Here is a 24281-nt window from a genome sequence, read left to right on the forward strand (position 1 = left end):
CTTGGGCATCCTGGATGCATCCCCTACTCTAGGTTCCAAGCCAACCGCCTGCTTCTCTTAAATCTTCGCAAGCATCTTAGTGTTGATTCAGCTGCAGAAGTCTTCCCCCTCCCCCGCCACCTCCCTGCCCACTTTTGGTCAGAACATGATTTTCTGGCCTTTGGCCTGGTGGGGTGGAGTGTGAGAATGCAGCACTCTGGGGGTGGGATCGTTCCTGGTGAGTGGGTGGCTGGAACCCAGGGTGTGTATGTGTGTCAGTTGAGACCGAGCCCTGGGATAATTGGAGAAGGGCAATAAAAGGCCTCCCCCACCTCGCGCGTCAGATGAGATTCTGCACTCTACACCCAGGGGTGTGGCCAGAATCGTCCAGGCCCCTGTATCGTGGGCCTGTTCAACATTCACAGAACAGCTTAAATACAGAGCCTCACTGGTTGCTAATGCAACCTCAATTTCAGCAGTGCCCCTACTGATCCCCTAGCTGTCTGGCCAAAGATGCCTCTGGGGCGCCAAGCTGACTGCTGACTTGCAGAGGCCTCTGCCTTGGAGGTTGGTCTGGGCACAAAACTCCTAAAATACCTCCCTGCTAGTCCCATCTGTGTTTCAATCGGCCACCTTCTTCTTCTTTTTTCTTTATTTTGGCTGCATGGCTTGTGGGATTTAGTTCCTCAACCAGGGATCTAACCCAGGCCCAGGCCAGCAATGAGAGTGCCCAAGTCTTAAGCACTGGACCGCCAGGGAATTCCCTCAGACGCTTTCTTGATCTGCTTCCACTTCTCCTCTCACCTTTTGCCTGGCTGTGTCCCTCTGCCCATCCCCCCATGCCGCTCACAAAGGAAGGTGTGTGATGAGTCTGGAGAGGTGCACAAGGCTGGCTTATGATGGCTCTGAAAGCCACACGGTGGGGTTTGACATCAAAAACATTTGTATCGCTTTGTGTACTAAGCACTTCAGCCAGACCCTGTTACCATGTATACATTACACATTGGCTGAACATCATCTTCACGTGCCAGGTGAAAAAACACACCAAGGACTAGGGTAGCCCCACGACCTGCCCCGATGCCTCCACTTGCAAACTCACAGCTCTATCTGAAAACAAAGCGCCAAAGTCATTTGAGATGAGTTCATATAGAATATATTTCACTTTTAAAAATAAAACTTTCAGCATAGCTAACATCTATACAAACTACAAAAATAAACGTCTCCATATAAATAATTTATGTGGTAAGAGGTGGGCAGGGATACAGAGAGCCTACCCAGAAGTCAGCAAGCAGTGGGGCACCAGGACTGGAGAAGGGTGCTACAGGATCCCTCAGGCTTGGTCTGCTGGGGGCAGCAGGGCGGGGTGGGAGGGGGGACAGGGCTGCACTGCAGCCTGAAGTGCTTGCTGGCTTTCACCCCACCCAGTCACGGGCACAGGCACGGAGCACCCGGGTGTGCAAGGCTGCTCACAGCCTAGAGGGTGGTGGCTTAGTGTGGCTCTCAGGGAGGTCTCTGATGGCTGGGTCGGGGAGGAGATGGAGGCAGACAGCAGCAGCAGCAGGGCTCTCCAGGAGTCCGCCCTGCATTCAATAACCCCCCATGGCTTCCCAGTGCCTTCATGTGGCCTGAACAGGGTCTCCACGCTTCAGCTGCTCTTTCATCAGGTGGCTGGACATGGTCCCCTAGAACTGAGGTTGCTGGAGCCACTGGCAGCTGGTGTGGCAGCAGGGGACCAAGTAGGCTCTTCAGAGGCCGGGTGGATGTAGGCACCAGGCAGTGGGGGTGGGCGGAGGGCCACGGTCATGGAGGTAGTCACTCTGGCAAAGCTCTGGGGAAGGGTGGGGGCTACCCCCCACCTGAGCCCTCCTCCTTGTGCAGCTGGTGGGCTCAGGACCTCCGGGCTCTCCTTGTACATCTGTACCACCTTGGGGGAGACACCAGCCCCAGTGAGCCCAGGGGCTACTGGGGACGCAGCCCCCTTCAGCACCTCCCTGGTTGGGAAGCTGGGGTCTTTGGCGGCTTCCAGCAGGATATGAGAGCTGACAAGGGACAGGATGTCGAGGTCTGGGGCAAACCCTGCACCTAAATGGCTAAGGTGGGTCCCAAGAAGAAGTCAGGAGGGCTGAGGGGTAGGGACATGATGTCTGGGCAAAGGGGGAGGCTGCCACCTTCAGCTGGTGGTACTTATGGGGAGGGGTCCCTGTGAGTTGAGCCATGTCTGTTGGCCGCTGAGGGCATTTTGCCCTGGCTCTGTCCCACCCCGTCCCCTGGGCTGGGAGCAGAAGGAGGGTGGTCACCTCTGGTGGGGGGCCCAGGATGGACAGCAGCACAGGCAGCAGCACGAGCCCATGGAGGAGGCCTAGGAGTGTGAGTACTGTCAGCACCACGAAGAAGTACCTGGGGGTGTGTGAGGCCGGTCAGTCTGGGCAGGTCCTGCAGCCAGTGCAGGCCAGCCCTGCCTCCTTGCCCCGAGCCCTCCCCTACCTTACAATGAAGTCAAAGTTGGAACCAGCAAGCATGAGCAGACCCAGCAATGTGGAGACGGCCCCATCGGTCACCGGGGCCAATGTGTGCTCTAGGGCCCGGGCAGCCCGGAGGTTCCGGCTACCCTGGGAGGTCAGGAAGCCCTAAGGGAATAAAGTGGTCCTGGAGCTGCTCCTTGGCCAACCACGGCCAGCTCATCTGTGTCCCCAGGGCTCACCCATGCCTTGGCCCACAGAAGGCCAGGTGAACCGAGTCCCTGGGAGGTGCCCAGAACGCAAGCACGAGTCCATATAGGTAACACTGTATAGATGAGTGAGACGCAGGGATGTCTAGAATAGGCTGGCAAACTACAGTCTGTCCCACGTTTTTTTTTTTTTTTTTGGTGGTACGCGGGCCTCCCACTGCTGTGGCCTCTCCCGCTGCGGAGCACAGGCTCCGGATGCGCAGGCTCAGCGGCCATGGCTCCCGGGCCCAGCTGCTCCGCGGCATGCGGGATCCTCCCGGACCGGGGCACGAACCCGCGTCCCCTGCACCGGCAGGCGGACTCCCAACCACTGCGCCACCAGGGAAGCCCTGTCCCACGTTTTTTTGTAAATAAAGTTTTGTTGAAACACAGCCACACCCATTCGTGCACATAGTATCTATGGATGCTTTTGGGCTACCCCGGCAGAGTTGCCAGAGAGACGATATGGCCTGCCAAGCCTAAAATATTTACTATCTGGTCCTTTACAGAAAAAAGTTTGCCAACCCCTGGTCTAGAAGGATGGACACCAAAGTGATAACTTCTAGGGGTGGCATTTCAGAGGATTTCTAATTCTTTCTACTTTCCAGCATGCTGACATTTTTTGTCTCCCAAGGAGTATATATTATTCTTATAAGCAGAAAAATAATAAGGCTTTTATGGGGGAAGAAAGAAGGGAGCTGTTTGCGGGGTCTGGCCAGGTCTGTGCTGGAGCTGCCAGCTGGTCCACGCCCCCCACCCCACCCACACTCCTCCCCTGCCAGAGACCATGAGGCTGTGAGAGAGGCCTGCCTGCCTCTGTTCTAATATCTCTGTCTTGGTGGGATCTTGCCATCCAGCCACCACCCCATTTCTCTGATCCTCTTCACTGTAAATCCATCCAAAAGAATTGTTGGTTCCCATTTTCTCACCTTCCATTCTGTCCTCCCCCCTTTCTGGTCAGGCCTTTGTCCCTCCTCTCTACTGAAATGGCTGCTTATTTATTTGTTTGTTTACATGTTTATTGCTTATCTCTATGCTCTAGAATAAGCTCCTTGAAGGTAAAGCCCGTCTGTAGTGCTCTTATCTCCTCAGTTCTTAAATAGTACCTAGCACATAGTAGGTGCTTGATCAATATTTGTTGAATACCAAATCAGCTGGCCCACCCCTCCCCTAGTGCCTGTGCTCACCAGAGCCACATGGACCGTGAACTCGACACCAATGCCTACAGACGCCACAAGGATCACCACGGGGATGGCGCTCAGCTTGATGCCCAGGAAACCCATGATGCCAAAGAGCTCCACGGTCATCACTGCCAGGACCAGTACCTGGGGAGGGCAGGGCTCACCCAGGGCTCCTGGGCAGGGCAGGGTGGGGAGCTATGGGTCTCTCCAGCCCCACCCCTGCAAGGACTCACTATGAGGGAAGCTGCCCAGGGGTTGAGCAGCAGCAGGGCGCAGACGAGGAAAGTGCACACCAGCAGGATGCAGACCGCCAGCAGGAAGCAGCGCCGCAGGCCCAGATACTGCTCCCAGAAGAGGAAGGGGGAGCCGCTGGGGTAGGCGTGCACCCCAGCCTGGCCTGCCTCGGCACACGCTGCCCGGGCCCCCTCAATGGTCTCCACGAAGTCTGCAGTCTTCTGGAGTCCGTGCAGTAGAAAGGGGAACTGGGCAAACTCCAGGGGCTGGGCCGCCGGGACTGTGGAGGGGAGGGGACGGAGGGAGAGGGAGGGGTGGCCAGTAAGCACCGGGAGCAGTGGGCAGGGCCTTAGGGTAGGGCCCGTGTGGGCCCAGGCCTAGGCTCTGCGGGCTCCCCTGGGACTCACTGCGAAGGTTCTCCCCGGTGGTGTCGTACTTGTCATGCAGCCACTCAGGAGGTGGGGGGTAGAAGTTGGCTTGTGAGGCTGCCAGACCCAGAGGGTCACTGCTCACCCACACGGTCAGCCCCACGTAGAAGAGCTCAGGTGGAATCAGCCCGTCCTTGTCCACCAGCTTCCTTGTGGTCAGCTGCAGAGGCAGAGAGAGCTGAAGGCTGGGCCCATGGGGCCTGGAGCCCCAGGGTGCTCCCTGACCCTTCCAGTCCTCTCCTAACCTGGCTGAAATCAAGAGGCTCCTGGGCATCCCCGGTCTGGATGAGCAGCTTGTAGGCTAGGGCCCCATCCTCAGAGCCATTGCGGTATGAGTGGTGGGTGATGCGCCCAGAAGCCCAGTCCTGGTCAAACGCAGCCTGGATTCCTGGGAGAAAACAGGGTGGGGTCCGGTTGGCCTGGAGCTCTGGGAGCTCCTGCTGGCCGCAGCCCTCCCTGCCGGTCTCCTTGCCTCTCACCCTGTAGCCAGTTGCGGTAATAGTGCAGCCAGGTGCGGGGTGCCTGCGTGGCCGGTGGGGGCAGCACTGCCTTGAGGGAACTGAAGCGCTGGTGCAGATCAAAGAGGGCGCGTTGGGAGTGGGCGTAGTCAAAGCCACCCTGTGTCACCAGGGCCACCTCGTACAGAGAGAAGTACCTGAGCTGGGCGCTCAGGAAGGCATGCTCCTTGGTGCCCCGAGGCACCACATCTGTCAGGGCCAGCCCATCCTGCACCAAGGTCGATCCATAGAGACTCAGGCCCAGAAGAGCCCCAGAAAGTACCAGCACCATGGCCTGTGGGAAACGGCAACCAAGCTGGAGGCCCAGGGATACCCTTGGGCCCTCAGATGCTGGGCTAAGCCCTCGTCCCTTCTTGGGGCCCAGAGATACCTAAGAAGCCTCTGCTGTGTCTCACCTTGACCTGCCTGGGCCTGGAGGCTTACCTTGGTGTGGGACTGGAGCAGCAAGGGTGCAAACTGAGAGCGGGCGAAATGGGCAAGATTCCAGCGGGCGCAGGGCAGGGACTTGCAGGCTGCCTTCTGCCTTGTCCCCTCCTCCTGGCCTAGAAGGTCCCGTGTTGACCCTCCTGGGCTGAAGAGCTCAGAGGCCAGTGGGTCAGAAGGTGGGGGCACCAGGTGGGCTTGGGGAGGCAGGATGGTGACCACATGCTGGCTGCTGGCTTCACAGTGCGCAAATGCCTGAACAGTGGCAGTCAGGTGAGCAATGCCCACTGGTACTGTCCTATCCCCCAGCTCCTGGGGCAGAATCTGAATCACCCGAGCAGAGCAGGGGCTGGAAGAGGCAGAGAGAGAGGGTGATGGGTCTGTGCCTGGCAATGCTGCTGAAGCGACAGGACGGGATGGGGCCAAGGAAGGATGGTCTGGTGGGTTAGGGATACCTAGAGAAGCAGCAGAGCACATCGAGGCGCTGGCGGTGGCGCCGGTGCAGGTCCAGGCTGAGGACCGCTGGGAAGACAAGCATCACGGCTGCAAAGTTGCAGCCAACCACTACTGCCGCCTGCGGGATGGACAGGAGGGGCACAAAGCCTGGATGAAGCCTGCTCCGGCTCCATGCTCACCCTGAGCCCGGGCCCCGTCTGTGAGGTGAGTGTCTGTGTGGCCCTCCTCACCTGCAAGGAGAAGGCCCGCAGTGCAGGGATGGGAACTAGGGCAGCCATGAAGAAGGCGACCATGTTGTTGATGGACGTGAGTGCAACGCTGGTGCCTGTGCGCTGCAGACACTCACCTGTGCGCTCCTGTCAGGACAAGGCAGTGTGAAGGACGGCAGAGGGGGGGAAAGGAGCCTCATAGCAGTTAATATTTATCGTACTGTTCTAAGTACTCGACTTGGATTACCTCACCGATCCTCACTACAACCCTTACGACACAAGCACTATTATTACCCCTGTTCACGGATGAGGAAACGAGGCACAGAGAGGTTAATTACCAGCCCAAGGTCACTCAAACCAAGAGGCTCTGAGCCCCTATGCAGCACTGCCTCAGATGAGCCCAGGCTGGAGGACGAGGCCTCACCTGGAGAGGGGTGCCAGGTGGAGCCTCTGTGAAGGCATGTGCCAGCAGGAATATGTCATCCACGCCAATGCCCAGTGCCAAGAAGGGCAGCACCTGGAGGGGCATGGGGTGGGCAGCTGGAGGAACCGGGCAGCCTGGGCCATCGGCCCCCAAGTCTGCCCCGCAGTCTTGACGTACCTGGGTAGTGGCGGCATTGAAGGCGATGCCGAGCAGGGCGCAGAGCCCGAGGCCCGAGGCCACCGCTAGGGCCACCAGCAGCACCCCGGCGAGGCCCACAGCACCCTGGGACTGAGCACAGTCCCACCGCAGCATTGTCACGCAGGCGTAGGCCAGCTGTGGGGAGAGAGGGCAGTCTTGGATAGGGCCTCCCAGGGTGGGGGCCGGTGGTGGGGGACAAGGTGCCAGGAGGACCCACCATGAGCAGGTAGCCTCCCACCACGCGGGCAGCGCTGACTTCAGAGAAGGCGTGCAGGATGTCATCCAGGGTGGTGGAGGAGAAGGCGTGGATCTGCTGGGACGCGTTCCCAGGCAGGGCCTCCTGCGCCAGCTGGAGAGACAGGGCGGTGTGAGGGGCAGGAGGTGGCAGCGGCCTCAGGGCGCCGCGCTCGCCACCTCCACGCCTCCATGCCGACCTGCACGAAGCGCCGCTGCCAGGCCTGCAGCACCGTGCCGGCCTGCTCCTCGCTCCAGCCGATGTCGTGTGTCTGGTAGTCGCCCCGGAAGTGCTCATAGAGCTGGCGGGGACTCATCAGCAGGAAGGTGCTCTGCAGGGCCTCTGCCCTGGTTGGGGTACAGGAGAAGTAGGGGTCAGAGCTGGTCTGAACACTCAGGAGGGGGTGTGCAAGGGGCTTTTGCCAGAGTTGCCTGGCATCAGGGTGTGGCTCCCCATACCTGGGGTGCCCTTACCAACTCCCAGGGGAGGCCCTACCTCAGCAGCTGTCCTTGGGGGTCTCTGGCCATGCCTCCCAGCAGCAGTTCCTCCTGCCAGTGCATGAACTTGTGGGAGAAGCCATGGCAGCCCCCGCTCAACTCCTGAGCCACATTGGGAGCCTGGAGGGGGACAGCGGAGGGGCTCATTACTCAAGGCCCTGGTTTTGGATAACTGGGTGTCTCTGGGCTGGAACCTCCAGGAACCATGCTTGCACGGAGCTCTGTGGACCTGGAGTGCTCAGCTATTCTGCTGAGCCTCTTGCCTACTCTGTAAGGGAGCAGCTAGTGTCCTGCAGAGAGGAGGCCACAAGAGGGAGCAGAGGCCTAGAGACAGGCTGCGGAGAGGAGCTGGCATAACTTTGGTGGTTTTGGAAAAAGGTCCACGTACACAGGGCCACACAGACACTCAGGAAATTAGGTACGATACTCGTGCTTAGCTAATTTGTCCTGTTTCCCTGTAAACGTGTATTTTGATGAAGTCCAGCCTTTCTGGGCTTAGGAAAGGACAAAGGGATTCATAGGCCACTTGAAGGTTCTTTAGCAGAGCTGAATAGGAATGGGACCCTCTAGGTGTCTAGCACAGTGGGGCCAGGGTAACAACGTCCAGGAAATGGGGGGCAGAGCACAGAGCAGTCTGCTCTCTCCTAGAACAGGGGAACATATGAGGGGAAAGGGAAGGAAAATAACCTGTCCCTGGCAGACCTGGCTGGAACCCACCTGCCTGCTGTGATGGTTAGGGGCACTAGATGGGCAGTGGAGGTCGTCAGGGTGCAGACAGGGCCGCCCCACGTAGGCCTGGCCCACCTGTGCCTTGTCTAGCAGCTCCCGGAAGCCCTCAAGGGAGGCAAAGGGGCCCAGCTCCTCCAGCAGCTGCTCTGGATCCAGGTTGGTCCACTGGATGTCGGGGCGGCCCCTGCAGGGGAGAGCTCACAGTTGGTGAGGATCAAGGATCAATGCCCACCCTCCAAACCACTGCGATGGGACCCATGTAGTAGCCCACCCTCCTCCTAGCTGCTCATCTGTCCCTCTGTGTGGAGGGTGGGCAAGGCTCAGCCCAGCAGGCTGCTGCAGTGAGCTGTGGACAGATACCGGGGCTGAGATGGACCTCAAGAAAGATGGTACTTAACACAATGAAAAGGCCCAGAAAAGCCCCATTGCATTCCTTCCCAAACCGTCTATCCTTGGATCTAATACATAACCATACAGGCACCTGCTTATAACAGGTTTTCTTTCTGGCCTGGGTCACAGCTGAGCTGACACCTAGTTAAGTCTCCCTGGCAAAGTCTTTCTGGGGATCTTTTCCGTCCTTTGTTCAGATCTTACAGATCTTCGTGTTTTGTCTAAATAAGACAGGTCTGCCTCTCCTTCGGAGGTGAGGCGAAGGGGGATGTGGAGAGAGCCCTGAGGCTGCCGGTGCGCTGACCCTGGCCTGGGAGGTAATTAGGCCCTGGGTGAGCTTTTGATCATCATCTTTACTCCCACCCTCCTTTCTGCTGGGGAGTTCCTGGCAGGGGATGAAGCAGGGCCCTGGGAGCAGCTGTGGCAGCACTCACGGCAAGTAGGCAGAGCCCCCTTGGAGTTTGGCTCCTTCCCAGAAGCAGTCGAGGGGGGTGAGGATCACGCAGGGAAACAGCTTCTCAATCATCTGCCAGGGACATCCCAGGCCATATCAGTCCTGTCCCTGGGCTCTTTTCTCCATGACCTTTGTAGGATGCCCTCTGCAATGCCCCCACCTCCCGACGCCACCTCCCCCTTCCCCGTCTCTCCAAGCCCTCCCTTACTGCAGAAAAGGCTCCACCTCTACCTAGTCTCAGAGAACAGCTCAGGATACTCACCCGCTCAATCATTCCATTTTCAATTAGGGGAACTCCTGACTTGTAGCAGATTTTGTTCAAATCCCAGGACCTGCAATAGCCAGGGGCACAGGACATCAGCAGAAGAGGGGGATTCCCGCTCCAGCCCTGCTGCAGCACCTCTCACCCCCAGCTGCTCAGGGGCTCAGCCAGACTCACTTTCCATAGAGTGATACTTGCACTTTACTGGCGGTGAGGGCTGCCTGGAGGTGGAGGCCAAGTGCCTCAGGTGTGAGGACGTTCTCCCCCTCCTGGCGCGGGGTCTGTATCAACATCTGGGAGGTGTACGCAGCCTCCTCCCCCAGCTTCTCCTTGGTGTATTGCAGCTCTTGGCTCACCCGGCTGCCCGCTGCCAGAGCAGAGAGAGAAAGCTGGGGGGAAAGAGCCTCAGTGGATCAGAGCTCTGGGGGACATGGGACCCTAACCCACAGAGGCCTCCCAGGACAAGTGGGGGAAGCTTCTCCCTGATGGCCATGCTGACTCCCAGGCTCCTGGCCCTCTGCTTGGAATCTGGAGTGGAGAGGTCCAGCTGTGTGGCTCTGTGGAATTCTTGTGGGATCTAAGGTTTAAGCATGAACCCGGCTGGCTGGGTTTGGAGCAAATAACTTTAAAACGAGAGATCAACATGAGCTGGGCCAGGGTGGGGTTCTGGGGGTGTCCTGGTAAGGGAGCCCTCACTCAGTCCCTCTCTACTCTGGTGGGGAGGAGAAGGAGGGACAGAGGGGCCAATAGGGAGGCTGCCCTTGGAGGGTCTCCTAAAAGAACAGGTCTAGCGCTGGGGCTGGTTCCTAGTTCAGGTTGTCCCAGGCAGTCGACAGACACTTTTCTGCAAACTGCTCTGCAAAGGGGTGGGGTGTGCCTGGCAATAACGGCTCTGTGGTGGCACAGGTGCGGGGGAGGGTCAGACGGTCTTTCAGTGTGATGCTGCCAACATACTGCTTCCACTCATGGAAGCACTCCTGGATCCCGGCAGAGGTGACATCAAAGCGGGCCTGGGGAAAAAGATCCCTTTCACCAGTCTCTCTGTTCAGACAACAGGGAGTCCCAGCGCCAGGCCTGCCTTCATCTCCTTGATCAAGTCCTGCATTGCACTGGCCATGGAGGCCAGCTCTGTACCTGGGATCTGGGGAGGTGGGGATGCTGTGAGGGATGCTATGACCTGACTGTGGTTTGGGGGAGGCGAGGGCCAGGCCCAAACCACCCCGGAGGCTTTGTGGACTTGGCCTGGTCTTAGACCCATAATCTTGCTTCAACCCATCTGGGGCCTCTTCCTGTAGGTCACTGCCACCCTTGGGGCCCAACGGACTGCTTCTCTGAGACTCCAGCCCCACCTGGGATTATCATGCTCCCCAATCTCTTTTCCAAACCCACACAATCCCCTCACTCATGCGAGCCCCAAACCCTTGGTAACTCCCCATCACAGATTCACCCATATGCTCACACCTCCCATCCCCACAACAGTCTCACACAGCCATCATTCTGCCTTCTCTGCTGGCAATTCCACCTACTCTTTTTCTTCCTTTCCTGACTACCCACTCCTCTGCAGTAGGTCCGTACTGCAGTGTTTATTTCATCAGGCTTGGGTCAGAGCTGCCACAAGGAGGGACAGGAGGGGAGGGCAGAGGTAGGCTCCTCGCAGTAAGTGAGTTTGCTGAGGGGAAGGAGGCATGGCAGAAAGAAAGAACCCGGACAGAGCTAATAAGAAAGCAAGAGAAAGAGACAAGCACAATTTAAAATACAGCATCAAGGGAATTCCCTGGAGGTCCAGTGGTTGAGACTCTGCATTCTCACTGCCGAGGGCATGGGTTCGATCCCTGGTCAGGGATCTAAGATCCCTGCAAGCCACGTTGCGTGGCCAAAAAAAAAAAAAAAACACGGCATCAAAGAGAATAAGGAATCCTCAGAGAAAATGAGGAAGAGAAAAAGATAAGTCTTCGCTGACGATGATGATGACAGATAGGAGGACAGATGCACTAGGATGTATTGTGAGGCAAGAAGAGATGGGGCGGGGGGGGGCACAAAGGCTCTGGACAGACCTGGCTTTGGGTCTTGGCTCTGGTGCTTGGTCTGTGCTTGAGTAGATTACTTAGTCTCTCTGACCCCCAATGTTCTCATCTGTGAAATGGAGAAATGCCTACCTTGGTAGAATTAGAATCAATGTGAGCAAAGTACTTAGGAAGTTGTCCAGAACACAGTAGGTACAGATATGGAGTTATTATTCAATGGCTGCTGGGAGAGAAATGATATGATGGAAAAATGAGAAAGAACTGGAGAGAAAAAGAGACTGTAAGTGAGTGGGGAAGAAGCAGGGGGAACAGGGGAAGGAGACGTCAAAATCATCACATTTGTTGAAAACTTTACAAAAGGGGCGCATATATACAATGGAATATCACTCAGCCATAAAGAGAAATGAAATTGAGTTATTTGTAGTGAGGTGGATGGACCTAGAGTCTGTCATACAGAGTGAAGTAAGTCAGAAAGAGAAAAACAAATACCGTATGCTAACACATATATATGGGATCTAAAAAAAAAAAAAATCGCTCTGAAGAACTTAGGGGAAGGATATAAAGACGCAGGAATAAAGACGCAGACGTAGAGAATGGACTTGAGGACATGGGGAGGGGGAAGGGTAAGCTGGGATGAAGTGAGAGAGTGGCATGGACATATATACACTACCAAATGTAAAACAGATAGCTAGTGGGAAGCAGCCGAATAGCACAGGGAGATCAGCTCGGTGCTTTGTGACCACCTAGAGGGGTGGGATAGGGAGGGTGGGAGGGAGGTGCAAGAGGGAAGAGATACGGGGACATATGTATATATATAGCTGATTCACTGTGTTATAAAGCAGAAACTAACACACCATTGTAAAGCAATTATACTCCAATAAAGATGTTAAAATAAATAAATAAATAAAAGCCACTGAACTGTGGGGGGAAAAAAAAAAAAACTTTACAAAAGGGAGAATATAACCAGTTGCCAGCATGGAAGAAGAGTCCACTTTATAGGTAATCCAATAAATGCAAATTAAAATAGCAATGAATTATCATCTTCCAAATTAGCAAAAATTTAAGAATTGGTAGTACTCATTGCTGGCTTACAGGAATGCATTCTAACTTACCTACTGCAGGAGTTTAATTTGGTACAATATTTGGGGGAAAGCAATACTGCAGTATGTTTTAGGATCCTCAGAAATGTTCATAATCTTTGGTCCAGAAATTTCACATGTGAGGACCTGGAAGCTATTGTAGGGACTCAAGCTGTCTCTGTGTGGAATGGGAGCCATGTTATGTTTTAAGAAGAGAAGTGAGATGACCTGGCTTCTTCATCACCTGATATATTCTGGAGCTGAGCTGTGAATGATGCACAGGAGTTGGCCAGGGAAAGAAATCAGGGAAAGGGGTTCTGGACCAAGTGTGTGCAGGTAACTGTAAGAGGCTCTGTGTTGCTGGGCTGCTAAGAGTGAGGCAGAGACAAAACTGGATAAGCAGCCTAGAGTATGCTAAGGAGCTTGAACTTGGTTTTGGAGACTCCCCGAAACCCAGTAGAGAGTGGTGGAAGGGCTCTAAGCAGGGACTGACTTGGCTAGATTTAGAAGCACCACAGGAGGGCAGTGCTGAGGCAGATTTGAAGGTGAGGGGGAAAGATGAGTCACTTAATAGACCTCGATTTCCTGGGCCATCCTCTGAAAGGCCTAATGATTCAGGGCAGCTGGGCCCTTCCCCAGCCTTAGGAGGTGAAACTTGATTAGTCTAATAAGTCAATCACAGTAATTCCACCGTCTTTGCCAAGTGAAGGATTTAGGCATAAGATGCTACACAGTTCTTGCCAAAGTATATAACCAAATGGGAAGTCAGTGGGGGTGGATGGTGGGGAGGGGTAGGTGGTGTATTTTTCCTCACTTTCAAAAAGGGATGCAAGACAGGGATGACTTCCCTTTTCTACCACTGCAGCAGCCACCTTGGGAGAAGGAGGTGATAAGCCTGAGGACAAAAGCCCAACATGCAGAAGGCAGAGGAGGAAGATAGAAGGAAACTGGGTCCTTGCTGATGTCCTTAGATTGCTGAATTATCCGTGCTGGAACTTCTCTACTGTCTACTGCTAGACTCCTTGTTGGGGGGGATAATAAATCAGCCTTCTTCTTCCTTCCTCCCTCTTTCCCTCTCTCTTTCATGTGGCTAAAAGCATGCTAAATGATACAATCAGGAGTGTACTGCCAGGCCTCAACTAGAGCAACAGCTGCAAGTGTGGAAAGGAGGGATCTGAGAGAGGCTGAGAAGGAAGAATTTTAATTGTTTAGTGACCAATCAGGTGAGCAAGAAGAACTGAGGCTGACCCTCAAGGTTTCAGCCTTGGGTGTCTGAGTGAATAGTGGTTCCACCAATTGATATGTGGCTGTCCCCTGCCTTCCAGACAGAAGGGCTGTATGTTCCTTATCTTCAGGGACAGCTCCAGTTTCAAACCATCTCTATCACTGTTCCTGTAAGTACTAATTGGGCTACATGTTGTGATTTTCCTTTTCTTTTCTTTCCTTCCTTCCTTTCTTTCTTCTGTTTTTTGTCCACACCACCTGGCTTGCGGGATCTTAGTTTGCCGACCAGGGATCAAACCCGGGCCCTCGGCAGTGAGAACACAGAGTCCTAACCACTGGACCACCAGGGGATTCCCTGTGATTTTTATTTTAGAGAATTTATCTGAGTCTTTCAGCTTTAATATTGATCAGGAAGGAGAAGTCACATTCCAAATCTCACCACGGCAAAGCTGGAGAGTCCAGAACTCTGATAGCTAATGTCTAGCTTCTTTCTTTGCTTTCTGCATTAACAAAACAGGAAAGGAATGGAAAATACCCTTCAGTCCTCACTGCCTAGGGCATTGTTGGAAGAAGCCTCAATGACAGATGTACAGAGAAAAGATCAGGTCAAGATCACTGCTTTCACCTCACCCGTAGCCCCAGCTAATACAGGGCAGAGTGATATTCTTTTTTGTTTTTAAGTAATGTCTTTTTTTAAAAAATAAATTTATTTATTTTTATTTTTGGCTGCATTGGGTCTTTGTTGCTGTGCACAGGCTTTCTCTAGTTGCGCTGAGCGGGGGCTACTCTTCGTTATGGTGTGCGCACTTCTCATAGCAGTGGCTTCTCTTGTTGCAGAGCACGGGCTCTAGGGCTTCAGTAGTTGTGGCTCGCGGGCCCTAGAGCACAGGCTCGGTAGTTGTGGTGCACGGGCCTTGTTGCTCCGCGGCATGTGGGATCCTCCCAGACCAGGGCTTGAACCCGTGTCTCCTGCGTTGGCAGGCGGATTCTTAACCACTGCGCCACCAGGGAAGTCCCAGAGTGACATTCTGACATAAAGAGAAAAGACCTAGGAATTGATTACCACCCTCTTATATCACCCTCGCACACGGAGCAGCAAAAATCCAGTGGGATCTAGCCTATCCTGTGCTGGAGTGTAGGAGAAAGGATGAGGAAACATGGAGGTTCAAGCAGTGTTTAGATTGGGAAGATCTGGGGAATGGAGAAGGAAGAAGAGGTGGGAGACAGCCTCTACTGTGGCAGGAAATCCAAGAGTCATTTGGGACCACCCAGGCAGCAGCAGTGTGGGTGGGGCTATGTGCCTGTGCGTGTGCGCACGTTTGTCTTGGGGCTGGGGGCAGGCAGGCACAGAGAAACATCCGCTCTGGACCCCAGGGCTGACCTAGAGTGTGTATATATGTGAGGGTCTGCAGAGGGCTGGGGGGTTGGGTGGGGATGGGGTGTGGGAGCCCAATAGGCAGGCAGGCTCCAAGAAACATCTGCTCTGGATCCTAGGGCTTGCTAGCATTTAAAACAACTCAAGGGTGTGAGAGTCTAACCTGGGCCCTGCCTTTGGGTGTGGGCCAGGGCTGGGGGAGGTTTGGGAGAGCCCACAAATGTAAATTTCCCAGGAAAGAACAGAGGGGAGTTGGACTCTGTTAAAGGGTTGCCATACCAGGCTCCAGCAAAAGAGAGTTATGCCAAAACTATTAATAAGAAATGATTTTACTCTAATGCTGCCATTAGGAAGTGAAGATCTGGTTCCATGTGACTCTGCTGTTGCCTCAAAGTACAGATTCTGTGCCACTTTCCCACTAAATGGTTGCAGGGGACCTCGGTGTATGGGACCTCTCCCTGGAGGCCTGCCAGATGATTTACTGTTTCCCCAGCCTTCTAGTTCTAACTTTTCTGATTCTCCTAGTTAGATGAGATCTCTCCCTGCCTTCTTTTATACAACATTATCATTTTCTGCTTTGTATTATATTGGATATTATATCCCAGCATATATTTTACTTTCCTTGCTACTGAAAGATGGGTCTTGTTTTAGTTGCCTTTACAAGCACTGCAGTGCAGTCAAATACATATTAAAGATTGCCAGTAAATGCTAAATAAACACACACGCACTCACAGATAACTGTTCCATATACCCATTCACAGGGTTCCACCATCTGCAGATGTCCATTTATGGATGTGAGAGGGAGCAGGGCTCCCAGACGCCCAGGCTCTGGAAGGCAGGTGCCCCCTCCAGACCCAGCGCAAAGCCCACTAGAACTCGGTAGCCGGCTCCTCACCCTGTTCTCACCATACCCAAGCAGCTATGGCCAGTGTCCACAACTCACCTTCCACCCAGAGCTGTTCTAGGTCTGTTTCAATGATGGCCACGCGGAGACCCAATGCTAGGGCCCCAAAGGCCAAAAGTCCCAGGAAGAGCACTTTGCCACAGTGTCTCTGGATCCCACAGCCCAGAGAGAAGAGCAGGCCCTGGAAGTAAGCACGAAGCCAGAGTGGAGCCTGAAGGCTCCCAGCTAGGATCTGGGATGGAAAGAGAAGGGTCAGCCAGGCATTACTGCAACAACACATGAAACCTTTCCCTTTTCTCCTTATTACGCCCTCTACCAAGCTCTAGCTTCTTGGTTTCTGGATACAAGACAGAGGACCTAAACAGACACGGGCCCAAACTTGGAAAAAATTTGACTCCATTCCCTGCTTCCCACCCAATATACACCTGAGGAAGGCACAGATTCCTTTCTGAGATAGGATACATATACACACACCTGTTCTCAGGTGGACAGAGGTGGACATAGACACACCTACTCCCACCGGGCAGAGCAGGAGAAGACACGGACACACAACACAGCCTTCCCGGGCGAGGGCCAATAACACATGGCATTTAAGAGACATCACACCTTGCCGAGTGACAGACCTGGGGTCTCTAGACCCGGCCCCTTCTTCCGGCTTCCCCTCCACTCACCTGGGGTGCTGCAGATCGAGCTGGGGGTGTGTAGCCCGGGGGCAGCTCCCCAAGGGGTGGCGGCGGAGCCATGCTGGCGGGGATGGGGGGCCTGGGCGCCCCCAACCCGCGTTATCTGGGCGCCCCCATAGGCTGGCCTGGTCCCGCGTACCGCGAGGTCCCGCGTCGGAATTCAGTGGGGCCGCTTAGCCGCGGGTACGGGTGTACAGTGGCGTTCGTGAGCTGTAGGAGTGCAGGGAGGTGCGGGCCCGGGGCGCGGAGCCGGAGTGCCTCCCGCGTGCAGGAACAGCTACGCGACGCCCGGCGCGGCTCGAGGTGGCGACCGCTGTGCCGAGGAGGCGTCTGTAGTCCAAGAAAAAGGGAAAGGCCGGGGCTACGCCCTCCCTTTGGCTTAGTCGTCGGCAAATTACCCGGAGCTGCGCGGCCGGATCCGTTGCTAGGCAACGGCGCCGCGGGGGGCGGGGCAGGAGACCACCCAGGCAGGGCCACCCCTCTCCTCGCTTCCCCGCCCGCCCGCCTGCCTGCCCTCGGGGAGGAGGAGGGAGGGAGAACCCGGAGAGGCGATGCGTTGGCCAAATGTTAAGTCAGGAGAGACCAATGCTGAGAAAAGGTATCTGCTGGCCGATCCAACCAAGACCCAAAGACTGCTTTTCACAACTCTCTGCCTCCATTCTCTCCCACGTCAGTCCACTCTCTCCACTGAGGCCAGTCATCTCTCTAAAACGCGAATCTGATGACAGCTGCAAAACACAAAGCCCACTTGGAGCACAGGGCCCTGCAGGATCTAATCAAAGTCTTCCGTCCCATAGTTCCTTCACACCCACCCCATGTTCCTTACAGCCCTGCAGAGCCACATGTAATTTCCTAAAGCCACCATGTTATTCCATGTATTTCTGCCTTCTTACACGTGGCCCTCTTGTTTTGGCAGGCCGCCTTCAAAATGGAGCATGAGGGAATTCCCTGGCTGTCCAGTGGTTAGGACTCCGCGCTTTCACTGCCGAGGGCACGGGTTCAATCCCTGGTCGGGGAACTAAGATACTGTAAACCTCTCAGCGTGGCCTGGAAAAAAAAAAAAGACCCAAAACTGAACATGCATCAACCATCCGCCTTTGAAGTCTTCCTTGAGTCACACCACCCCTTCTAACGGATAATTGCTTCTTTGTGCGCCTTATAACACTCAATTTATATATTTATTATTGCACGTGATACAATTTATGTACTTGAAAGTCTGCCTCCCTCACTAGAGAGTAAGTAGGTGCTCAATAATTGTTGAGTGGGGCTTCCCTGGTGGCGCAGTGGTTGAGAGTCCGCCTGCCGATGCAAGGGACACGAGTTCTTGCCCCGGTCCGGGAAGATCCCACATGCCACGCAGAGCGGCTGTCCGGAGCCTGTGCTCCGCAATGGGAGGGGCCACAACAGTGAGAGGCCCGCGTACCGCAAAAAAAAAAATTGTTGAGTGAGTCATTTGAGAGTTGCACAAACCAGTCTTGGAAGTGACTTGGAAACAGAGACTAGTCCCTTTATTAAACTTTCATCAACTGTCTGGCCTGTGAGTCTGTTTCTGCAGGTTCCTGACTGATTAACCCTGAGTGGCAGAGGAGGGTAAAATCAATATACTAGCATGTAAAGTCTGGGAAAGAGAAAAAGAATCTCCAGTAAACTCATTACTCTAACACAACTACTATTATCTCTGGCCAATTTCTTGGTCAATTCTTCCAGACTTGTTTATGATTACATCACAAACATTTCATGTTACTACATAGTCTTTGTATCAATCATTTGGAGAATGTCCTTAGGACAGATTCCCAGAAGTCGGGGTGTTTGGTCAAAAAGTATGAACATTTTTATGGCTCCTGCTACACATTGCCAAACTGCTTTTTGAAAAGTTGTGTCAATTAACATCATCTCCCTGGAGATCTCTCCTCAGTTCTGGGGAAAGGGGAACTTTAGGCCAAGTGGGTGAACACCTAGCAGGTTTGCCACTTCCATTGGTACATTCATCCAGCAAAATGCCTTGGAGGAACTAACACATATGTGATGGTGTTGGCTAAGTAGTGACTACACAGTAAAAGCAGCATATGTGCATAGCACTTTGTTCCTCCCTGTCATAGAGAAGAGGGTCCTGTTGTGGATAAAGAAAGTGTACCCTCAGCAATTCTCTGGAAATAGAAATAGCCTCTAAACTAGGTTGTGTGGGCCCCCAGATTGCTCTTGCGGCTATAGCAAAAGATGAGTATGGCTGGGTGTCATCAGGACTGGAGGTAGAGAGGCTTTGCTGTAAGTAGTTCTTGAGGCCTCCTTCCTTCTCGCTAGATTTGCAGACATAAGGTCCATGGAGAAATAGATTGCTAATCACCTGGGCCTTGGGACTGTTTCCACAGCAGGCCCACCATTGCTAACAACTGTGGTAAAGTCTGGCACTTCTGTGGATGCTTTCAGGGCAGGGCCTGCCTGCTGAGAAAACTTCTTGCCTTGTAAAGTCCAAACACCAGGGTGGGAGAAACTGGTCTGCAGTTCCAACAATTCTAACCCAGGGCCTAGTGCCCTCTGACTGCTCTGAGCTCCAAAGTGACCTTTCTTCTCCCCAACAAAGTTGAGTTCCTAAGTACAGCTGAGCTCAGCCAGGGTGAGCTAAAGCCACAGACCCCAGGGAACAGGGAGGGAAGAAGCTGCTCTTTTCTCTCTATAAACAGCCTGCTTCAACTGTGGAATAGCCTGGTTCACAGTCACTTCCACTGGACCTTGGTATGTGTCTTGGGCCCAAACCAGAGAAATTCTCCAAGGAATAACAAAAAGAGAAAAGCAATCATTCATTATCGCCAAGGAGTAAATCTCACTACTGATTGAGACAAATATTCCTTAAGGTCTCTTACGGAGCCACCACTTTGCTAAGCTCTGGGGCTGCAGAGTACCTGATTTTTAGAAGTTCACAGCCTAAGAGGGAGCACAGAGACCACATGGGAAACCACTGTGAGCTGGAATACTCAGGGAGGTTTCCAGAAGTGAGAACATCTGGATGGGAGAGGTGGGAGGGTGACAGAATCTAAAAGGAAAAGACGGGGCTTCCCTGGTGGTGCAGTGGTTGAGCATCCGCCTGCTGATATAGGGGACACGGGTTCGTGCCCCGGTCTGGGAAGATCCCACATGCCGCGGAGCGCCTAGGCCCGTGAGCCATGGCTGCTGAGCCTGCGCGTCCGGAGCCTGTGCTCTGCAATGGGAGAGGCCACAACAGTGAGAGGCCCACATACCGCAAAATAAATAAATAAATAAAAGGAGAAGACATGGTTCAAGGTCTGGATCTTTCATTTACTGGCTATGAGATCTTGGGCAAGTCACATAATCTCTGACATTGCCCTAAGGATTAAATGAGATAATATATATAGCTGAGGAACAGTGCCAGGAAAAGTGAAGCAAACCACCACACACACACACACACACACACACACATCAGGGTAGGGTCCATGAGGGAGGAGCCAGGGCAGGCCTTCTTTCCCTGGTATTCCCCAAGCTGCTCACTCACCATGCTTTGGGCTGGCTTCTGTTACCTGGGCCAGGCAAAGTCAATGACACTGAGATGTGGAGGAGGGAAGCAGATGCCCTAGCAGCTCCCTACTACCACCCATTATGTTTAGGGGCCAAGCCTGGGAATGTATGCCCCTTCCCTCTAGGCAGATTTATTCCAGTAGCACCTGTCAAGTCTCTAGTGCTAGAGGCTGCAACCAGAGATCAGAAAATGGCCTTTTACCTTGATGGTGAGGGAAGGAGAGAGGATAAGAATCAAGGCAGAATTTCCCCATTTATCCATGGCAGAAGAGCCCCTGATGCAAGCCTTCTGGGTGGTGGCAGATGGCTCAGGCTGAAGACAGGTCATCCTGACCCCTAGTAGAATGTGTTCTCCTGCTCAGACTCTTTATCTCCCTGTCAGCTCCATCAGAGCTGAGCTTTCTAGACCTTCTGTCTGGGTGGTCCTTCCCCACACCCCTCTCCCCCTTCCTCAGACACATTTAACTATTTAAAAAGCAGCATACCAAGACCTGGCTTATGTACCTTCTTAGGGGTAGGGATGCCTGTGGATTAAAAAAAGTCTACTCTTTGCAATTCTCTGGAAATAGGAACAGCTTCTAAACTAGGCTGTGTAGACCCCTAGATCACTCTTGGGATCCAGCTAGAGTTTTCCCTGACGCTTTCCACTGCAGATGGGAGTGGGCTAGCAAAAGTAACGTGGTGAAGAACTGGGAAGTTCAGCATCTCGCCTTGGAAATAGCTTGGAGGGCAGTCTTGGCGGTCAATCCCCTTACAGGCTCAGGGAGCTCTTGCTGGCAGGTAGGGGAGATGGGTTACTGGGGGAGGGGTTCTTGCACCAGTAGCCATCAAACTGTGTCTGATCTGGCAAGCTCCCAAAACCCCAAACCCTCAACACCTCCCCAGAGTCCTCCTTGATTTGGCATTAAAGGCCCCCTTCCCCCTCTCCTCCACTTCCCACATGCAGCATCACTGGGAGAGAGAGGCAGGGCAGAGTCTATCAATTCTTTTGCCTGCCTGGCTCTTCTGGCTTCTGTCCCATGGAGAGGTAGCTGGCCAGTAGACATGCAGTTGCTCACTACATTTCAAACCTCTGTAGATGCTGCCAAAAGGAAACAAAAGCTGTCCCTGCCTTCTGGCAGACAAACAGAGCAAAGAGAAGAGAAATCAAAGCACCTTGGGCACTCAGCCCGTTCTGGAATTGTTGGAGACAGTAACAGCAGTGTCCTGAGCTGGGGGCTGCTCCCAGCTGGGACTCAAACTCAGCAAGGTCTTCCCCTGGGGGACTTTTACCTTGTCTTCTTTCTTTTGTAAACTCTTATTTATTTATTTATTTTTGGCTGCATTGGGTCTTCGTTGCTGCGCGCCGGCTTTCTCTAGTTGCAGCGAGTGGGGGCCACTCTTCATTGTGGTGCACGGGCTTCTCACTGTGGTGGCTTCTCTTTGTTGTGGAGCATGGGCGCTAGGCACGTGGGTTTCAGCAATTGTGGCACGTGGGCTCAGTAGTTGTGGCTCGTGGGCTTAGTTGCTCCACGGCATGTGGGATCTTCCCAGACCAGGGCACGAACCCGTGTGCCCTGCACTGGCAGGCGGACTCTTAACCACTGCACCACCAGGGAAGCCCACCCTGTGTTTTCTCCAGCTCCCTCCTTTCCTTGGAGCAGGAGCTGCTCGTGGGCTTGTGCAAGGGAAGGTAGAGGAGAGGCTTTTCCTCTACTTTACTGTCAGGGGTTCCACGAGCTCAGTGGGGAAGATCAGAAAGGGGTATGGGAAGGCTCTGGGACAGTTTAATCAATCCCTTCTCTTCCCCTACTCCACCCTACCTCCAAATCCACCCACCTCTATCCCCTTTCTGCGGTCAAGGAGCAGTCTTCTGGCCTCTTGGGCCACCTGGACCCCAAGGGTCAGAAAGCTCTGAGAGGGGACAAAACCTGAGAAAGTCACTTGAAAGTCACCCAGTCCAACTTTTCCATTTTGCAGATGTAGAAACTTAGGGACAGAGAGAGACAGTGATTTGGCCAAAGCCAAACAACATTCCACAGGGCAGGTCTTCTTCCATCGAGGCCAGAACTGTCTCTAGCATCATCGGAGCCCCACAAATTGAATATCACCTCCAAAGGGGATCATCTTGGGCACTACCACAGCTCTTTATTCCCACCTCCCCTGCAGTCCTATCAGTTTCAACCACTCTGCTGGGCCATTTCAACTCCTGTCTGATTAGGACAAACTTTCAGGAACCTTGTCCTGACCAGTGGGAGGAATGTGGAGCTCTAGAGCAACCAAGAAGGCTGGCGGAGGTGGAGATCCCCCAGGGTAGGAATGCTCATCCAGTCTCTGACAAGTTCAATAAAAGCAACTAAGATTCAGGCAAGATCACCCAAATGAACTTGAGAGACTTCAGATTTTTGAAGCAATGTAGAAGCCAGTATTTCAAATCATTCTTTATAATTACAGCCACCCACTGTGAGCACATCAAGAGAAACGTTTCCTTTGATAATTCTAGGAGGTGAAATCTCACCCCAGGAACCACTTTCATCTTCCACCAAACACCTGCAGGCTGTAAAAGCAATGTAGGGAGAGGCAAGAGCAGAGTGTGTGTGTTTGGGAGCGGGGGTGGTGAAGGCAAGGTGCACAGGGATCCAGAAGAGCTGTGAGTACTGAAATGTCACTTCTCAATGATCTGAAGCAGGAGAGTCTGTGTAACTAGGGTATAAAGGAGCGCAGTTGGAGAAGACTCAGAAAGAATTTCCAACGATATAGGTTGCTGGCTCTTCCTTACCACGTTGGGCAGACCTCACTAAGAGGAGGTGAGAAGGGGTCTGGCTTCTCTCAAACCATGGCTTTCTTTTATTGCTCTTTCTTCCACTAAAACCTGTGGGGATAGGCTTGTTGGTTAGGCAGGGGCTGCCTCCTGATTGCTCTAGGGTCTCCAAGGTGTAATAGTTGAGCTGGAGAAACTGACCCGAGGCTGGAAGGATAGGAAGTAAATGGCAGGGGTTAGAAGGTGAGGCTTGCGGTGGCGTGGTGTCAGGGGCCAGCAATCTGTGTGGTAGGTATGGGAGCACAGCAGTAAGTCCTGGACTGAGGTTCAGGGGCCAGGCTGCCCAAATTGACAGCTGTAGAGGGAACATCATATGCAGAGGTCGCAATGACAGCAGCTAGGCCTATGGGCCTAGAAAGCCTGATTAGGGTCAGGGACTGAAGTACCCTCAGGTCCTTTCAGGTGGGAGATGCTTTTAAGGACGACGCTGGGCCAGCCAGTCAGAAAGTAGCCCTCGTAGGAACTTCACCACTGGACAGCTGCTGCCCCTGCCTGATACCCTCGGTGTACGAGAGCTAGGCCACTGTTCCACACGCCAGCTCCAGATGGTTTCTACAACATGAACACACACTGTGTATCTCTGGAGCCCATTTGATGTGGAGCTTGGGACTACTCCCTAAGTCTCCAGCATGGCTTTGGGAGCCCTTCTTTTATTGGGAAATAAATACAGAGTCAAACAGGTGGGCCAGCCAACATCTGTAGTTCTGGGGGCCAAGAGGAAGGAATCTGACTTGCTCAGAACTCAGATCTCCATGAGCTGGTCATTCCCCACGATCACCTCATTCACTCGTTTGGCTATAAAAGAAAAAGAAAAGATTGTTTAAGAAATGGCAGCAAAATATGTCATTTCAAACCCGATTACTTCTAATTCTGTGTTCATAAACATTCATGCCTCTCCTACGTGGCTCTGCTCTTTAGAAGCTCTTGGGAATACAACTTGTCGAAAGGACTTTGGAAGAGACAGCATCTTCCCACACAGGAGGCGGGGACTGACTCTCTATACACCTGGCTTTCAGGAGACTTCACATAGGAGGGGGACTGGAACTGAGTCATAAAGAATGATAGAGTTTTTTTAGGCAGTATATCAAGGGGAAGGCATTCCAGGCTGTTAGAACAACGTGAGCAAAGACATAAAGATGTAAGAAAGAGGCCTGTGAAAAACTGTGGTGTGATCAGAGGATAGGGAATGGAGGAAAATAGTGAGAAGAAAAGAGACTAAATAGTTAAATGATGGAGATATTCAAAGGAGAAAGGGAGATGCCTCATATGTCACATGTAAATAATACTCCATACTCGACAGGGTTATTGTGAGGATTCAATGAGTTAAAGAATCATTG

The 24281-nt window shown here is 53.4% G+C and overlaps 2 protein-coding genes across 3 annotated transcripts in view; both read right to left on the reverse strand.

Annotated features, from left to right (window-relative positions):
- Window positions 1–1227: 1227 nt before the first annotated feature.
- Window positions 1228–17698, reverse strand: PTCH2 (patched 2). Its single transcript, XM_079913245.1, has 23 exons — window positions 17507–17698; window positions 16602–17341; window positions 15970–16162; window positions 9502–9691; window positions 9325–9394; window positions 9043–9134; window positions 8207–8402; window positions 7488–7609; window positions 7192–7339; window positions 6975–7106; window positions 6737–6892; window positions 6560–6652; window positions 6157–6282; window positions 5926–6044; window positions 5471–5819; window positions 5009–5321; window positions 4775–4917; window positions 4509–4689; window positions 4101–4381; window positions 3874–4011; window positions 2464–2606; window positions 2277–2376; window positions 1228–1903 (listed from the first exon to the last, which is right to left on the reverse strand). Exons 2-23 carry the CDS (start codon window positions 16671–16673, stop codon window positions 1640–1642), a joined length of 3621 nt encoding a protein of 1206 aa, XP_079769371.1. The 5' UTR covers window positions 16674–17341; window positions 17507–17698; the 3' UTR covers window positions 1228–1639.
- A 3441-nt stretch (window positions 17699–21139) lies between these two features.
- The window catches only part of EIF2B3 (eukaryotic translation initiation factor 2B subunit gamma), a 151472-nt gene continuing 148330 nt past the window's right edge, over window positions 21140–24281 (reverse strand). For both annotated transcript variants that reach the window (XM_079903860.1, XM_079903861.1), the window contains one exon: window positions 21140–23739. In XM_079903860.1, coding sequence (XP_079759986.1) covers window positions 23687–23739 — 53 coding nt within the window. In that variant the 3' untranslated portion in view covers window positions 21140–23686. The remainder of the gene's footprint in view (window positions 23740–24281) is intronic.

The sequence above is a fragment of the Stenella coeruleoalba genome (assembly GCF_951394435.1).
Source record: "Stenella coeruleoalba genome assembly, chromosome: 1".
In the NCBI taxonomy this organism is placed as follows: Eukaryota; Metazoa; Chordata; class Mammalia; order Artiodactyla; family Delphinidae; genus Stenella; species Stenella coeruleoalba.